This window comes from Kogia breviceps, chromosome X, assembly GCF_026419965.1.
Source record: "Kogia breviceps isolate mKogBre1 chromosome X, mKogBre1 haplotype 1, whole genome shotgun sequence".
NCBI lineage: Eukaryota > Metazoa > Chordata > Mammalia > Artiodactyla > Physeteridae > Kogia > Kogia breviceps.
Window position 1 is genome coordinate 35293650 of NC_081330.1, and position 18867 is coordinate 35312516.

At 40.9% G+C, this 18867-nt stretch overlaps 1 protein-coding gene across 4 annotated transcripts in view; it reads left to right on the forward strand.

Annotated features, from left to right (window-relative positions):
* The first annotated feature begins 204 nt into the window (after positions 1-204).
* The window catches only part of CHRDL1 (chordin like 1), a 117948-nt gene continuing 99285 nt past the window's right edge, over positions 205-18867 (forward strand). For 2 of the 4 annotated variants that reach the window (XM_059050539.2, XM_059050540.2), the window contains exons 1-2: positions 371-605; positions 4129-4277. In XM_059050539.2, coding sequence (XP_058906522.2) covers positions 454-605; positions 4129-4277 — 301 coding nt within the window. In that variant the 5' untranslated portion in view covers positions 371-453. Of the gene's footprint in view, positions 606-4128; positions 4278-18867 lie in introns of all 4 variants that reach the window. The other 2 variants (XM_059050536.2, XM_059050535.2) reach the window with 2 other exon arrangements.

Sequence of the window (18867 nt, forward strand, 5' to 3'; positions counted from 1 at the left end):
CCAGCGGGGAAGTCAGAGGGTAGCCGGGGTCTTCAGGCCGCGCGCAAGCGGCGGGGAGCTCCTAGGTGCATCCAGCGCAGAGGGGGTGGAGGCGCGGGAGGAGATGTGCGGTCCCTTTAAGACCCCAACGCTCGCTTAGCCAGAGGAGGGGGGTGCCGTGTGGGCGCTGCGTGATGGGAAAGTCGCCGGCTGAGCCTCACACTTTCTCCTGATTTCTTAACTTTCGGGTCGGAGGAGCGGGGAGAGGGCGGCGGTGCCAGGGCGGAGAAGGGGTGCGGGCTTGCAGCGGCTGCTTGCTCGAGGAATTCCCGCCCGCGCCGAGCGGCCGGCCTCTCGGGCCAAGTGGGGAGCGGGCGGCGGGCGGGCAGGTGGCCCCGGGCCGCCGCGCCCGCGCCTTGGCTCTGCCCCCGGGAGCCGAGCGAGCCGCTGTTTCCTCGTGGTGTGAGGGCGGTGATGTTTTTCCTCCCACCCACTTTTGAGTCCCCCCTCCCCCCTCGCGCGCACTCCAGCTCTCGCCACAACCTGCGAGTCCCAGTCCTCGGAGGAGCGCCCCGGGGAGCTCGGAGCGCTTGCACGCGTGGAAGACGGAGGAGGCCGGTGGCCAGGTCAGTGAACGGTGTCCGGCGCCCGTTTCCCCTCCCTTCCTTACCAGCCTTTGCACAGGTGGGCCGTCTTCCCCCAGGGCGCCCAGAACTTCCCCGACCTGCCACCCTAACCCGCTCTCCGCCGCAGCTGCCCGCGGCCCGGCTGGAGGTGGAGCCCAGGGAGCCAGACCAAGGCAGGTCGGAGGGCCCCAGATTCGAACTCACCACTCGCCACTCTCGCTCGGCCTGCGTAGTCCCAGGCTCTGGAGCTGCAGGGAGGCCACTTGGGTAGCTACCTAACGGGTTTCTACGGTCCCCTTAGTGATCGCATGTGTCCCGAGCCTTTTGCTGGCTTGCTGAGGTGCCCTGGACCCGTAGGTAGTTCATACGTGCTCAAGTTAACCAAACAGGGCGGACTGGGCGAGAGGCTCCTCTATGCTCCCTCTGGACATCTGCCTCATTTTCCGGCCCGGACCACTGGCGTCTGAGTTGGAGACGCTAGGCTCGGGGGTCAATGCAGTGTTGCCAGAACTTACGGCCTGGAAAGCCTGCCTTCTGGACCCTGCCGGCCCTGCCACTAACTTTATGAGAATGGGCAATTGAGTTCTCTGGGTTCCAGGATGCCCATTTTGAAGGTGTAGTTGCTGTGGGGAATAAAATGAAATGATAGATTGCAAAGGTGTTTTGCAAGCCAAATGGCGCGGCATTGTTCTTCAGTCATAGCGGCGATGAAGGCGTCTCAACTCAGACCAGAGACACCCTGGCCTGAAGCTGCCATTTTTCAGTGACAACCTACCACCAGTGAACTAAGCTTTTCTTGTTGGGTGGTAGACCGGGGAGAGGATTTTAGCTGATGGACACGGGCCTGAGAATCCAGTGTCTTCTTATTGTTTGTTGGAAAGAGAATTGCTACTCTGGAGGCTGCCCCACAGATGATTGTGAATGTGAGATTGCAAGGGCATTGAAGCCTCTCGGCAGGATTAAAGAAACACTGTGGGTCCTGAAGAGCTGGCCCATGTGCTCATCCCTTAGCCTTCCTTTGGGAACGTCTCTGATTCTGTTCTACCCAGGAGCCCTCTTCTGTGAACCGACAGACCCCTGACACTTGATGGCCCAGATTGCCTTGCAGTTCCAGCCTGGCAAGGAGCCCTTGATCCCTTTGCTTGATGCAAATGAACTTTGTGAATGTTTGTTTCATGGAGGCACCTTAATGGATACATTCCTTTAGGTTCTGACCTGTTTCTTGTTCTCTTGTAAAGCGCACTCATCCTCTCCCACTCTGCAGTGTTAGTCCTAGAATTTTGTTTTCTTTGTTGTTTTCTTGTTGGGGCCTGGATGCCCCCAAAATATGTCAATGGCTACATTTCTAAGTAACCTGTAAAAGAGCCAGTGCAAGTTCAACGGCACAACGGCCTGTGTGAAGCAGACAGAGAGTTAATACCGAAATAACTCCAGTTAACTGGGTCAAAGTGTAATTTGAAAAATTAAGGACAGTTTGGCTCTTTGCAAGTGTAAGAGTCGGCATGCTTGCTGAGCAATGCTTGCTGGTGTTTATTGCTGTAGCCCTAACAAATGTCTTGAACTGCCCCCCTTCCCCAAAAGAAAAAGTTAAAGCAATAAAGAGAAATTGAACGGAGACCTGGGGAGGGAACTCTTCCAGGTTTATAGCTCTGCACAGAATACAAAGGCAGGACTTCAGGATCTTGTAAATCAAAAGTGATTATTTATAAAGAGGTTCGTTTTCTGATGTTCTACATCCCAGCCGGGGAGGCCACACAGATGACAGGAACGCCGAAAGAGATTAATTGCTCTCTAGTCACCAACTTTTCTCTTTGCTCATACCATTAGTTGAGACCCAAGAAAAGCAAAAAAATTCTAAGAGCCGTTTTCTTGCCAGCTTGAATTATGAGGCAATGCTACTGTTCACCGAATCACCCAACCATTGTACAAGAAAAACAACCCAGTTGGTTCTTGCATAGGGAGACCCGAAAACCGTGGTTTCAAAAATCCCCCCTGAGACCCATATGTGATTGTGATAAATTGGATTTCATCGGTTAAAAAAAAATCTTTCTCATTTAGAGTCTTGTGGAATAAGCTTATTAAAGTAGGCTCAGGAAGAACCTAACTGGGATGAGTAGCTGTGTTAAAGCGTTCATGGAAATGATTTGCTTCAGTGGAACCTGGTAACTCTCAGAGGACAGAGGTAGACATTCCAGTGATTGCAGCTGGGCCAAAAGCTCACAGAGGGGACCAAGACATGAGAACCCAGGTCTTTGGAAGGCTAGGAACATGTCCCAGGAGAATTTATCCTTGTTTAAGGAGCAGGGAGGACCTAGAGAGGCAGACCAGTTCTGCAAATCCTGGCTGATAGCATAACTTATTCTCTATGGACAGTTTTTCTTTGGTTACATACTCGTAATTTGAAACAATGGATTTTAAATTACCTGGCCAACTTCATAGCGTTTAAAGTAAGAGCTGTGGCATCCACATCATGGCCCAAAGACAATTCAGCTCTCCAGAATGATCATCTTGCATTCCATCCAGCTCTCTATACTCAATATTTAGGTTGGACCCTCTGAAAAGATCGTTGAGCTCAGTTCCCATCCAATGTTAACCCCAGATTGAAATGTGGTGTTTCTCGAATTATTTAAATATTTTCAAATCACCCATTGGAAGAGTTTTGCCAACTCTAACGTCTATGGAAATGACCTGTGTTTGGATATGAACTATAGCAAACCTTCTGTGTTCTAAGGCTCAAAAGGTTTAAGATTTCCACCCCTTAGACTGGAAATGCATGTCTCCTGTTTTTAAGAATTGTAGGTGCTTTTTTGATTGTCTTTTGCATGGTGATGAAATGTGAACACGTTACCTGTTTAAGTTTGCCCACTATCCCTTAAAAATGGCCCGTTTTAAATTTCCGTTTCACAAGGGACTTCATGTGAGAGGAATATGCCTAAACCATTCAGGTGTTTAAATTGCATCCATTTTCTAATTACATCTATCTTTTCTAACATAAGTACCCAAACTGAAGATCCTTATAGATCTCATAGGAGACACAGGAGAAACATTGATCAATCGTGCCTCATGCCTGAAGGATTAATAATAACGGTAGTCTTGAAGCTAAGATCAGTTAACTTTCATTTCAGAAATTGTTTGGGTCACTGCCTATTATTTTTGTTTGCCAAAATGGCCATTTTGCAAACCCCAGTTTCCCTTTTCTCCCAAAGAAAATCTCTTGAGAAATCAACTTTAATTCCCTTAGAAATGAGGATTTCAAAATTTATTTTTACTTTCCTGTGACTTGCCTGCAAGGATTTAGCCTCAGCGTTGGATAGGAATGTATGTTCATCCACTTGAATTTCTCCCCACAGTCTTTGCAAGACAGGAGAGGCAAGTTCTCTTTTCTTAGCAGAAAAACAATGCTTGCATTTATGTAAATTCTCCAGCACTTTTTCCCCAGCAAGTTAGGAGCCTAAGCATCAGAGATCTCCATCAGTTCCAGAGGATCTGTTCTAAGTCTTTTTTTCTGCTTCCTTCCCAACAGCTTGAGTACACAGGGCCCTGAAAGTTTCAAGTTGCCCTTTGCAGTGGCCAGAATGAGAAAAAAGTGGAAGATGGGAGGCATGAGATACATCTTCTCCTTGTTGCTGTTCTTTCTTTTCCTAGAAGGAAGCAAAACAGAGCAAGTAAAACGTAAGTGTCTTGAGTTTAAAAAACAAGATACTTTCTTGTAATTTCTTTGAAAATGTGATTATAATCTGAAGTGATTGTGATTTAGCCCAAATGTGGCCATGCCATTATTCTAAGAGAAGAAAGTAAATGTTACTGGTTTATGCCTGAGTTGGTAAAAGAATGAGAGCTTTGAATCGGGCTAACTAAATTCGGGGCTGTTTTTCTGATTATCATATAGTTTTCATCTCATAGAACACATGACACATTAGCCTATTTTCCTTTTCCTGTTCTAAACTTTACAAATCTCATTCCATTTTACGTAATTCTTGAAATATCTGACAGATGAGCTGGATTTTTTCCCAAATTTCAGACTCTTCAGCAAAGGTTTTCAGTTTATGAAAAAGATTAACACCGAAAAGAAAAAGAAAAAAAAAAAGTAAAGCAGGCTCTGCCTCTTCCCTTCTGCTGAAAAACGAAGAAGGAAAAAACCTTCACGTGAACTGGGTTGAGATGAAAAATCCTTTGAGGAAATTGAGATTCCAGGGACCGTGAGCAAATTGGATGCCATTTATTGAAAGGAACGTCCCCGCAAAGCCAGGGAATATTTCTAGAAAGTCAGCGATCCGTGTGATGGGCTGACACATTGGAGAAAGCAGAGTGGCAGGAAAGGGGGGTAATTAACCCTCCTCGCAGCCACATTTGGGAGATTTATGAGTAACAGTTGACACCTCTGCTCTTGTTAGGAGCTTTCTTCTTGCCTTTGCCCACTGTGAGCCTCACCTTCTTTGGGCCACTTGCAGCCACCTCTGAGGTGGACCGTGGCCCTAAATTTGAAGGAAAAGCCATCGTTCTAGTTCCCCTTTTTGGCTGCATCAAAAGAAGCACAAAGTGGAACTGGTCCAAGAGGGGCATTCTCTGCTCCACTGAACTTATTCATGAGAAGGAACTGTGCAAATATGCTTGGTAGGAGCTGAAACAGCATCTGAAGCCCATCACTTAAACATTTATCTCCTTTATCAGCATAAGTTAAATATATCAGGCATGAGGCTTGCTGACAGGGAGAACAGTGCCAGACCTGTTCCATTGTTACCTGTGTTTCTGCCCCACTACGATTTTCATAGTAAAGTGAGTCTCCTTCCTGGGAGAAATAGTGCTTTTGATTAGGCTTTTAAACATGAGTAATCCATGGTGATATCTAGTATGATCAAGGCACAGAAGGAAGTTTAGCAGGACACGGTATCAGTAAGGAAGCTTGGATCAGCCTCTTCTCTTGCAGTCCTCAACCAACCTCCTTCTCCTTCTACTTGAATATGTAATTGACCTCAGAACCCTCCTCTTCCAGAAGTCCTCCTTGATTTAAGTGGATGTGATAGAAAAGTTGTCCATCCATTCTCAGCTAAACTCACAAGCAGCTGGGCTTAAAAATCCTTCCTCTCTTAGGAAGAAACTTCCCTTATGGACTTATTGGCAGCATGGGGAAGCTTGCAACTGTTAGAAGACCGTCTCTTCTGGGAAGCCTTCCATATTCGTGAAGAATTGAGGAATATTGTCCATACAACTTAGAGCTTAACTGACAAACCAAAGAAAAGTATGATTGAAAAACGATTGACGGACCCCCAAAACTATCACTCTCTGATATTTCCTACTGCTTATGAGTCTGTCCCAAGCCCCTTTGATATTCAGTTGGTGTCAAAATGATTATGTAACAGATGGCCTAGGGGACCAGTTCTGGTCTAGTGTCTCAGGCTTATAGTCAGATAATGAGGCTAAGGTCATGGTCATTCCCTGAATGAGCCACTCAGCATCATTCTTTGTGGCCACACCCAAGCTAACTGTCTCGAAGACGTGCAAAGTTACCTCCACTAAAAGGAAACTTTCAAAGCATATGCCCTAGGTATGTTGCCTTGATACAAACACACACACACACACACACACACACACACACACACTACTTGCACAGAGATTTATATTACAGCTCTAAGAGAAGTTAGAAGCAGTGGGAAATGGTTACATACATGATCCATGTAATGTACTATTATGCTACCATTCAAACATTGCTTATTGAAAATTTGACAGACCGGGGAAATGCTTATATTAACTTATTTTAAAATTTCTTAAATTATAAAATTAAGAATACTCATTGTACAAAATGATACGAAAGTATCTGAACTTCATAAAGAACCTGTATCTCTCAACACCCATCCCACTCCCCAGGGATGACCGTTACTAATAGTTTGCTGTGTGTTCTTCCAAACTCTTTTCTCTGTGTGTTATAAAAACATATATACATGTCTGTAGGGTTTTTTCTTTTACAAAAATTGGATATTACATATATATTTTTCTGTAACTTGCTTTTATTCAGCAGTGTGTCCAGGACATCCTTCCATGTCAGAACATTGCAGTGTAACAGTACCATATTCTTTCTAATGTCTACATAGTTCCCAGTTATATGAGTGTGCCATGGTTTGTTTAACCAGCCCCTATTTGTAGATATTTAGGTTGTATCCAGTTTTTGCTATTACTATAAGTAAGGCATTAATGGATGCCTTAAGGCACTTAGGCAAGTATTTGTGAGTAGCTGTTAGGTCAAAGTGTATGTTCAGTTTTAATCTTGGTAAGAACTGTCAAATTTCCTTCAAAAAAAGTTGTATCAATTTATGCTTCCACCATCTTTGTATGCATGTCCATTTCTAATTCCTTCACTGAAAGTATTATTAATCTTTGTATTTTGGGGCCAGTTTAATAGGGGAAATAATATTTCAGTTTTGTTGTGATATTTTCCTATTACTGGAGTATCTTTTCAATTATTTTTAATTCAATTGTATTTCTTCACTGAATTGGTTTTCATTTGGGTTCATGTCTTATTGATTTGCAAAAGCTTATTTATTAACATAACATCAAATGTTTTTATTAACTTTTGTATTTCACATATTATGTTCCCAGTCTGCCATTTGATTTAAACTTTGTATAAGTTGTATTTTCCCATACAGAAGTTTTAAATTTTCTTGTAGTTAGATCTGTCATTCATTTCCTTTATGGCTGCCCTGTGCGGCATGTGGGATCTTAGTTCCCTGACCAGGGATTGAACCCGTGCCCCCTGCGGTGGAAGCGAGGAGTCCTAATCACTGGACCATGAGGGAATTCCCTCCTACTCCATATTCTTGTCTTTTCTTCTAACTGCTTCCATAATTGGGGGTTTTACCCATAATTCTCTGTTCTAGTTGAAATTTATATTCATGTATGGTGTGCAATAGGGAACTAATTTTTTATCTCTGGGTGGTAGGTGCACGACTGTTACTTTTGTTCATTTTTGTGCTTCTCTTTATTACAAAGTTTCCACAATTGGCAAATACTACTTTTACAACAGGTAAAAGTCCTTTAAAGTAAAAGGACATCTTGTTTCCCATATTTCTACCGTTGAGTTCTAGAGAAGGGTATATAGGTATGGGAGTGGAAGGAGAAAAAAGAGGTTTGTTTTTTAATTTAAAAAAAACTAGAAAAACTTCAGGAAACATATAAGTGTAAGGTTAATAAAGCTTCCCATCTCTCTTTGTTCCCTGATACCATTTTACCCAAGGAAGCCAAGGTTTTTGATTTTTCACGGGCTGGTTCAAGTGTAAGTTTCTAGGTCAAGGCATATGCTCTGTAGCCTGTTTGCTCTCCTGTTTTAGGCATCAGAGTGGAATGAGGGGGGATGCTGTTATGGTCAAAGATGCTCACTCAATTGGTGTAGAATCTGAGGAGGCCTGGAGAAAATGCTTTAATTGCAGAAAGCTGTTTGCACAAGGAAAAGTAGAAGTGGGTGCTACCACTTGCTGGTAGCTAATTAGCCAGAATTCCCTTGCTCTCACAGGAGGGAAGACAGGTTCAGGAACCCAGGAAATACTGACCATGCATCACAGAGGATGAATGAGCCATTTATGCCTTATATAAAAGTTTGTTACTGCCCAGAAGCAGCAAGGCTTGAGGTCTTTAGCTGGGATAAGGTCTTTATGTAACTCCATTATGCTCTGTTGTTAAAGTTGTAGTCGAAAGAGTCCAGGAAGCTCTTTTGAAGTTCAAAGAAGCATAACATTCAGTGCTTAATATTCATGCAAATATAGGACAAACAGGCTGAAGGTTTTGCCTCTTTTGGCAATTCTGACTTAGGTAATGAACTATAGATCGAAGTGAGGTAGAAGAATTGAGTTGTTAAGAATATTCAATTATGTATTTCAAATGGACCAGCCTGTGCCAAGGCTGGCAGTCGTCCTGGGGAGAGAAATTGTTCGTGTATTTCATGGCGTCCATTCCTGCTTTGTAAGGTGAGTTAGCTGGATCTTCCAAGGGACTAGATTCTCATTCATTTTTCTCCTCAGGAGAAAAGCTTCCAACATTTGTATTTGCTTGAAAGTGGGCCTCTGAAATTCCCAGGAAGGGCGAGTCCCCAGAAGAGTGAAGGGAAGGAAGAGGATACTTAGACAATTTGAGACATGGGGATCATGGCCTTATGGAGCCTACCCAGCCTCTTTATTGTGAAAGCCAACCAGAAAGGCTTGAGTTTTCCACCTCTAGATTCTCACTCGGATGTTCGAGGTGATTTTTTGCCAAGAGAAAGAAGCTAGCAGAAGAGTAGGCCCGTTGACATCTTAGGGGTTTAAACAGGTGGAAGTAGAATAAATGAAGAATACCTTAAAATTAGATAGCTTAATGCTTTTCAAAGTATGTTTATAATTATATTTTATATTGGGGGGGACCAGTGGGGTTGGGTATGGAAGCTCTGGAGTCCACGTAGATACAAACCCCAGCTCCATGACTTTCTTACTTACCTTGGGAATGTTGCTTAATCTTTACAGCTTTAGTGGTCTTATCAGTGCAGTTGAGGAAATAATAGCGTATTGACCATCAACATGGTCATTTGAAGAACTGATGAGACTGTTCACATGGAGTGCTTTGCGACAGTGGCTGGCACACAGTCTTTATTTATTTATCTATATTTATTTATTTATTTATTTATTTATTTATTTATTTATTTATTTTTGGTACGTGGGCCTCTCACTGTTGTGGCCTCTCCCTGTTGTGGCCTCTCCCGTTGCGGAGCACAGGCTCCGGACGCGCAGGCTCAGCGGCCATGGCTCAAGGGCCCAGCCGCTCCGTGGCACGTGGGATCTTCCTGGACCGGGGCACGAACCCGTCTCTCCTGCATCGGCAGGTGGATTCTCAACCTCTGTGCCCCCAGGGAAGCCCAACAGTCTTTATTAAGTGGTAGCAATTCAAGTAACTCTCTTGCAAGCCAAATGATATTATCCCCTTAATTTTCAGATGAGAAACTTGAAACCCAGTGAGGTCAAGTGACTTTGTACAAGGCCAGACAGCAAGTCCAAGGCAGTGCCAGAATGACCAACCCAGGTCTCCAAATTCAGTGTTCTGTTCACTACACCAGTTTGTGTCTAGCAGTTCTCTGAGGAAGCCAGTGCATTCTCTTGAATAGAAGCCCAGTCCTTTGCACATGGCAGCCACTTAACACATGAGATGATCCGAGTAAATGAATAAAGAACTTTGTAACCAGAATTCCTAAGAGAGGCAGTATACTATTGGGGAGTTAAAAGACAGAGACTAGGACTAAAGTTATTCTGGAACCTAAATAAGCTAAGCCAAAGGAAATTTGTGAGGAAGGTTAAAAATATGTGCCTTTATGTCCATGCTTCTTAGATTTCCCTGACTTCTCAGTAGGATTGGAATGTCCTCATAGTCTAATGGCGAGTGGACTGTGCTTTAAGTCAGGGGACCTGGTTTCTGGTCAGTTCTGTTGCTTGCTGTGTGGTATTGGTTGAGTCATTCATGCTCTCTCTGAACTAAAGATTCTCTACTCTCTAACTGAGAGGAATTCTTGCTTTCTGGACAGCAAACTTAAGAATGCCAGAATAGGGGTTGGGGAGGTGGGACAAGGGAAACCAAGGCTCTGGTTTTAGATACTTGGCGCACACCTGGACTTTTATCATTGACACAAGGTTGTTGCAAAGAGTATTTTATCCATTTAAGATTTATAGCCTGCCTACTTCTAAAAAGATTAGATACAGGTTATATATGAAAGAATAGTTGCAAGATGACTTTTTAAAAGATGAAGAAAAAAGTGGAGGCAATCTGAGGAAAGTAGAAAGGGTAGATGTTCTTAACACCTGCTTTGGTACATTACTCACATTCTAAATTGGCTTATGATTCCTGAAAAGATAAAAAGAGAAACTTTCCATTGGTGGGCAAGAGAAAATTATAGTTTCATCTATAGAGATTTATTTCCCACCTCCCACTTACTCAAACAGTATTAATGATGGGATGTTTGCATGAAGCACATTCTGGGTGGTACAAAGACACCAACTATAACCTTAATTTCATAGAAGAGAGAAGAATTGTGTTCGGCATTTCTTTATTAACCTTCTGTAAAGGAAGAGGGCAGGTATTAAATTTTAACTCAGTAAAAGTCTTTCTGTAAGTGCTAAGGAAAAGTGGTCCAGATATTTAACTTTGAATGAAATAAGTTAATTGAAGGCTAGTACATGTAAATGTTATACAAATGGTTGTTTAACATGTCTACTAGACTGGATTGTCAATTATCAGATGCCCTAAGCAAAGTTTATATTAACGTGATTTTTTTCTATTTAAAAACAGATGCTCATTTTTTAAAAAATACCTGAGGCAAATCTTTATTTATTTATTTTTGGCTGTTGGGTCTTTGTTGCTGCACGTGGGCTTTCTCTGGTTGTGGCAAGCAGGGGCTACTCTTCCTTGCAGGGAGCGGGTTTCTCATTGCAGTGGCTTCTCTTGTTGCAGAGCACGGGCTCTAGGTGCGCGGGCTTCAGTATCTGTGGCATGTGGGTTCAGTAGTTGTGGCTTGTGGGCTCTAGAGCGCAGGCTCAGTAGTTGTGGCACACGGGCTTAGTTGCTCCGCGGCATGTGCGATCTTCCTGGACTAGGGCTCGAACCCGTGTTCCCTGCATTGGCAGGCGGATTCTTAACCATTGCGCCACCAGGGAAGGCCCATATGCTCATTTTTTAACATTCAGAAGTACATAAAAGTATTAGGAAAGCAAAAGTCATTGGTAATCTCAACATTTCCATTAATCATGGTTAATTGGCATATAGGCTTCTAGTCTTTTTTTCTACATTCAGCTGTACATACATATTATTTTATAAAAATGAAGCACTATCTTGTAGTGAAATTGGTTTATTATGCCAATTAATGACTGATTCTCTAAAATGCACCTGTAGTGGAGATATAACTCATGTTGTCTAAAGCGAAAGCTGAATATTTTAGATGACAGTTGCAGAACATGCAAAGTTGATTCTGTTGTGAAAAGTTCAAGAGCACAACTTGAATTCTTGACCAAGCAGAAAGTAAAACCCTTTTAGCAGAGACTTGTGCTGCTGAGGTGCTGATAGAAAAAAAAAAAAATGTTTTTTTCGAAGAAGAGCTTTGATTTTTGCCCAAAGTCCTATGCCAGATGACAAGTAAGAGATGATTTTAGCCAGAAAAATTATTCAGATCAGGTTTCACCAGCTGAACAGCCTTTCTGTAAAAGGATCTCCCATGGTCTCATAGTAAAGACTAATGAGAATACCATCAAGTCCCAGTTATCCATGTTAATGGGACATAGAGGGGCGCAATGAATTGAAATTTCATGGAAAATCTCCATTTCTCAACTTAGCCAATAATGTCGCCTCGTTCAACTGCCAAACCTCTTTGAAATATAGACCCTTTTCTTCTCTTTGAGTCTGCCCACCTGCTAATAGAAAAGCTAGTAGAAAAGGCAGGTAGTGGGAAGGCCATGCTGTGCATAGGCCACTCAATATATATTAAGTTGAATTGATTTTGGACAAATGATCCAACAAATAGGAATAAGGTAATTAACCCCCAGATAAAGAGGAAAAAGCTGTATACTCAAAGTGAAGAACTTGGCTTTTTCCTGGCTTTCCTTTTTCATTGGCTTCCACAGCCTGGAAATGAAGTCTTAAAGCCCTGAGGAAATCTGACTGAGACTTCAATTCTAGAAACCCAATTTCCAGAGAAATAGGACCCTTTTTTTTCTGTAGTAACTACTACATCCTGCCCTTCCTCCATTCTGCTTCAAGTTTGATGAATGACAGAAGGAAAGTACTTGGGCTTTTAATTTTTCCTTCACTATTATAGTAGTCTTTTTTTTTAAAAAAAATAAATTCTTAAGGCATTTGTTTACTTGATTTGTCCTCTCATAATGAACAACAGATTCATCTCTCCCTTTCTGCTGACTGTATGTGTTATAATAAAATAAATATTATTGTAATACATGATGATGTGTCTATGGTAATAGCTCTTATCGAAAACAGCTCATGGGAATATTTTCTTGCCTTTAGACTGGTGATGAAGTTATTGACCTATTTGACCTAGTCCTGGGTGCTAGACAGTAATGGTTGGGCAAAACATTGATGGCATAATGGCACATCTCTGTTGTTTACTTTTTGTCATCATTGTTTCTGTTAACAGGGGCCCCTAAAGTAGCAGGGATTGCCACTTTTAATTAGGGCCAGCTGAACCATTTGAAAAATAGCTATGATGATGCAGGTTGAAGGTCCATCTCAAATGTTAGTTGGAATTCCTTTGGGATCAAGTTCTACTCAACAGGTACCATGAGTTAGTGGTAAGTCATGAATTCTCCAGCTGGTATCTCTCAGGTACTGGCAAGTGATAAGCTTACTTTTCTTGCCTATATCTCCTAGAAGTTGGCGAGGCATCATTGTTTCAATAAAATCAGCTCACTTGTGCTTCTTGTCCAAAGATGATATACTGGAACTTTAGATGTGGTCAATGATGCTGTGTAACTCATGAAATTCACTCCTGGGTGATGGAAAAAAGTTTTTAAAAGTTCAGACTTGTAAGCATGTGCTGAAATGGACTTTATCGTAGTTTCTGAAAATTGATCATTGTTCGGTGTACTCATGGAGAGATCAGCTATAATTGTGCTAACCGCTCAATCTTGGACAGCCAAGGTAAAAAATGTCTTAAAGATTATAGTGTTTAATTTTGCTATGTAATTGAAAAAAAATCAGTGTCAGTAATTACAGAAGCATTGTTTAATAGCACCAGTGACGTTACTGTTTAGCTCCTTGTCTCTGCCTTCAGTTCCTAAATTTGCTCCTTCCAGGAATAAGTGGATTTCTGTCTGGGGCATAATTGGCAATATCCCATGTTTCTGAGGTAATAGGACCAAGGTACTTGATGAAGACCATTATATTTGCACTTATGGTCGGGTTTCTCTCCGAAGTTAGTCTTTGAGTAAGATACTTTCATCCTCAAGATGCATAGTTTGTTAAGACACTAGTATCGTAATATGAGATAAATGCCATGTGAGTATTATGAGGAAAGTGCTGATAGGTATAAAGAGAATGAAAAAGAACCTTTAGCTGGGGTACTCTTGTCTTCCCAACTAGATTTCATAGCCTTTGAGAGCATGGGCACTATTTCATACTTTATGATTTATCATTGAGATGGATACCAAAAAAATGCAAAATGAAGTCTGCCAGCTGTACCATCTCATATAATCTATTTGAGCATGACTTGACTTCACTACAGACAACACCTGATTCTTTAAAAGGTGAGCAAAGCTGTATCTCAAAGGTAGGGTGGAAGGGTATTTTGAGAAAAAGTTAGGCAAGAATGTGTGGAAGCCCATTATTTTTCATGTTCTAAAAGTGGGTGACATGCACCTTACAACCATGTAGCAGGACAGGCAAAATGCTATAGTGGTTCCAGTCCTTGGCTCTGAGGCCAGACTACTTAGGTTTGAACTCCAGCTCCATACATTGACTAGTCATGTCAACTTAGGCAAGTTACCAAACCTCCCTGTGCCTCAGATTCCGCATCTGTAAAATGGGGCTAATAATGCAATCTACCTTGTGGGGTTGTGGTGAGAATTTGGTGAATTTATGGATGTAAAACCTTTAGAACAGAGCCTGGTTCATCGGAAGTGTTAAAAAAAATTTGTTGTTGTTTTTGTTATTACTATTATCATCATTTTCATCTGGCTCTATGTTTTTCAGGACCTGGTTCCTTGGCTCCTTTTTACATTTATCATCTATTCCCTTAGCCTTTGAGCCAAATTTGGAGCAGGAAAATTTAGATCACTCAGTTTCACACATTGTCTGTCAATACTCTTTAGAGGCTTAATTTGGGACAAAAAGAATCTATTGGCTGAAGCAAGTTATTTGAATTATCTGTGGTTTTCATGAATACTGGTGAGCTCAGGTATACTGAAAGGATCCATTTAATAGTGTCCATGAAATAACCTGTCTTAAAGATATGTCAGAGAAATGATAGCAACTTGCTTAAAAGGTATATATAAAGAATACCCTCCTTGTGGCATCGCTGTATACTGTTCCTTTGGAAACAGACTTTCCTGCAAGTTAGAATCTTTAACAATTTGGATGTGAGTATTAAAATATGTAAATGCACTTGAAACCCATATTTTGATAGCATGTCTTATTTTAGTGCTTGCTTAATCTTTCAGGGGTCCTTATCTTTTATTATCCCATTTCTTTTTCATCAAGAAAGGAATAAATCACACAGCCATGTAGATCATATCGCTGATAATGAAAGCTCATCCAATTTCATATTTTTAGTAGGTAGATCTGATGTCAACTTCTGAGTGAGCTAATTATTTCTGACAGGATAATCCAGAATCAAATACATAATACACAAGCTTCCATCTTACTTTGCAATGTGGATTTAAATCGACAAAGTAATTTCTAGCTTACCTCCATCCAAGGTAAGTGGCTGAAGAACCATACAAGTAAGAGAATTTATGCTAGCCTAATAATGCCACTTAAGTAGGCTCCTTCATGGATTTGCTTCTAAGCATATACTCAGATTCTTTCTAAAATGTCTAGATAAGTTGTATATATGAAATACAAATAACTTAGATGTTTGTCATTTAGATTATAAATTTTTTATAGAGAAACAGTCATTCTCCTCTCACCAACATGTGGAAGTTTGCAAAAGGTGCCTCATTTAGATGTTTGTTTTGGGGAATTCTTGATTGTATCTCCTCAGTTAAAGATGCAGGGATTGTTAAAAATCTTTCCTACTCCAGTCTAGAACACCATGTAGCAGGAGTCTAATTTGTGTGTATACCAATAAAATTGTATTCCTAAGACTTGGCTGAAAAATATACAAGTTATGTCTGCAAAGTAACTTTGATTTTTCTGAGTTCTTTTAATTAATAAGTGGTTTTGAGCACTTGCATTTAGTCCAGGAATATAGCTTAATATAACAATATTAATAATAATAATAGTAATATCATAAAAGGGGAAATAAAAATAGTTACTAGAAATGAATATGTATTCAACCTTCCTGATAAAGAAAAAAAAGAAATATTGTTTCCACTTCCCTCACCAAATTTGCAAAGTTTTAAGCAATTAAAATATCCTGTGTTGGACATTTTCACACACTGCAATTGGAAAATAAATTAGTGTAGCTTCTCTGGAAGGCAGCTTGACAATGTAGATCAGGAGTTTAAAAGCACTGAAAACCTTTGACCCAATAAATCTACTTCTAAGGATTTATATTAAGAAAATAACCAGTATTGCATACACTGGTTTATATCCAAGAATATATATATATTTAATTTATTTATATTTTGGCCACACCACATGGCATGTGGGAGCTTAGTTCCCTGACCAGGGATTGAACCTGGCTGGACCCCCTGCAGTGGAAGTGCAGAGCCTTCACCACTGGACTGCCAGGGAAGTCCTTATATATGAGAATATTTTTCATGGAATTTTTTAAAAAGAAAGAGAAGGAAACAATTTGATACCCCCAAATAGGGGATGGGTTAAGAAATTATGGTTCAACTGTGTTAGTGGAGAATCATGTTATTAGTCATGTGGTATGGGGGAAATATTTAATGGCACAAAAACATCCACAATGTGTTAATTTTAGAATGTAGTTTACAAAATGTATTGGGTTGGCCAAATAGTTAATTTGGGTTTTCCCATAATGGGAAAATGGTACCAACTTTTTGGCCAACCCAATATATTGTATATGCTGTTAATTTTATAATAAAAAACTTTATACACCTTTATGCACAGAAAGGAGACTAGAGACTAGAAAGAACTTCCAGTTTTTGGTCTGACATGTAAAGAGCTTCGAAGTTGTCACTCCCATAAGCAAAAAGCTTAAGGAAGTGAAAATCAACAACTCCTCTTAAATGAATCAGAAAATTGAGGTCACAGGGCAAACTGCCTTGTGTTTTTTACTCTGAAAACTGGAAAGACAGGCTAATACAGTTACCACTGCTGGATCCTGGTAGGAGCACTTAGCAGGTAATTGACTAATTGCTGGCAAAGGAGCATGTTCTAGCTTGGTAGAGAAAAACTCTTTCTTCATGAGTTTTACCTCCAGGATCCCCACCAGGTTCTCAGGTTTGGTGAAAAATTCCTAACAGTTTCAGGTAGAGGAGGGAAAAGGTAACCATTTTGAAATAAGCCCAGAGCTCTTTGTTCTCCATAACTAAGACCTGGCCTCAGGAGAAGTGATTTTACCAGAGCCTAACTGATTTTTTTAAAATAAATTTATTTATTTATTATTATTATTATTTTGACTGTGTTGGGTCTTTGTTGCTGCACAGGGGCTTTCTCTAGTTGCAGCAAGCAGGGGCTACTCTTTGTTCCAGTACATGGGCTTCTCCTTGCAGTGGCTTCTCTTGTTACAGAGCACGGGCTCTAGGCACACGGGCTTCAGTAGTTGTGGCATGTGGGCTCAGTAGTTGTGTCTCATGGGCTCTAGAGCACAGCCTCAGTAGTTGTGGTGCACAGGCTTTGTTACTCCGTGGCATGTGGGATCTTCCCAGCCCAGGGCTCAAACCCATGTCCCCTGCATTGGCAGGCAGATTCTTAATCACTGTGCCACCAGCGAAGTCCCTGATTCAGGTTTTATCAGAGCCTAACCAACCTGGAAGAAGGAATATATACCCAACTCCACTAACTGTCCTGTCTCACCTACATTGATGGGGAGGAGCAAAGTTAATTAGCACTTTTGAAGGTCACAGCTCAGGGACATGGATCACTAAAAGACTGAGAGCTAATTATACGATTATAGAACACTTCTCCTTCCCCCACAATTTACTACCACATCAATTGGAGTCCTGTATAATAACAGGAGATTGAAATGACGGCAAGCCTTAGACACTATTTAACAAGGAGAACTAGGGAAACCCAAAAACAGTGGGGAGGGGATAAACAAAGACACTAGGCAAATTTTAGCCTCTGACACCATGGCTACAAAAAAACAGTAAAATTAGCCTAACTCCTAGCTAGATTAACGTAGAATCTCACACTAATGCTCTACTTACCTCAGTTACTTTTCCCCAGTACATTATGTCTGACTTTCAACAAAAAATTACGAGGCATGGTAAAAGACAAAAAAATCAATCTGAAGAGAAAAATCATGCATCAGAACCAGGCTCAGATATGGAAGATATTTTGAAATTATCAAACTTGGAATTTAAAATAAATAAGATTAAGGTACTAAGAACTCTAATGAAAGAAGTAGGCAAAATGTAAGAGTGCATGGGAAATGTAAAGAGAGATGAAAACTGTAAGAAACAATCAAAAAGAAATGTGAGAAATCAAAAACACTGTAACATAAATGAAGAATTCTTTTGATGAGCTCATCAGTACACTGGGCATGATTGAAGAAAGAATCAGTGAGCTAAAGATATGCCAAGAGAAGCTTCCCAAGCTGAAAAAAAATTTTAAAAATTCAACAGAATATTCAAGAACTGTGGGAAAATTACAAAAGGTGTAACGTGTATGTAACAGGAATACCAGAAGGAGAGGAGAAAGTAACAAAAGAAATATTTGAAGTAATAATGGCTGAGAATTTTCCAAAAGCAATGACAAACAGCAAAGCACAGATCCAGGGAGCACAGAGAACACAAAGCAAGATAAATATGAGTAAGCCTACACCTAGGCATATCATATTTAAACTACAGAAAATCAAAGAGAACATCTTGAAAGATGCCAGAGAATTTATGTCATAGAGTGTTCTGCCTTTGTTTCCCTCTAAGAGTTTTATAATGTCTGGCCTTACATTTAGATCTTTAATCCATTTTGAGTTTATTTTTGTGTATGGTGTTAGGGAGTGTCCTAATTTCATTCTTTTACATGTAGCTGTCCAGTTTTCCCAGCACCACTTATTGAAGAGGCTGTCTTTTCTCCACTGTATATTCTTGCCTCCTTTATCAAAAATAAGGGGACCATATGTGCGTGGGTTTATCTCTGGGCTTTCTATCCTGTTATATTGGTCTATATTTCTGTTTTTGTGCCAGTACCATACTGTCTTGATTACTGTAGCTTTGTAGTATAGTCTGAAGTCAGGGAGCCTGATTCCTCCAGCTCCATTTTTCGTTCTCAAGATTGCTTTGGCTATTCGGGGTCTTTTGTGTTTCCATACAAATTGTGAGATATTTTGTTCTAGTTCTGTGAAAAATGCCAGTGGTAGTTTGATAGGGATTGCATTGAATCTGTAGGTTGCTTTGGGTAGTAGAGTCATTTTCACAGTGTTGATTCTTCCAATCCAAGAACATGGTATATCTCTCCATCT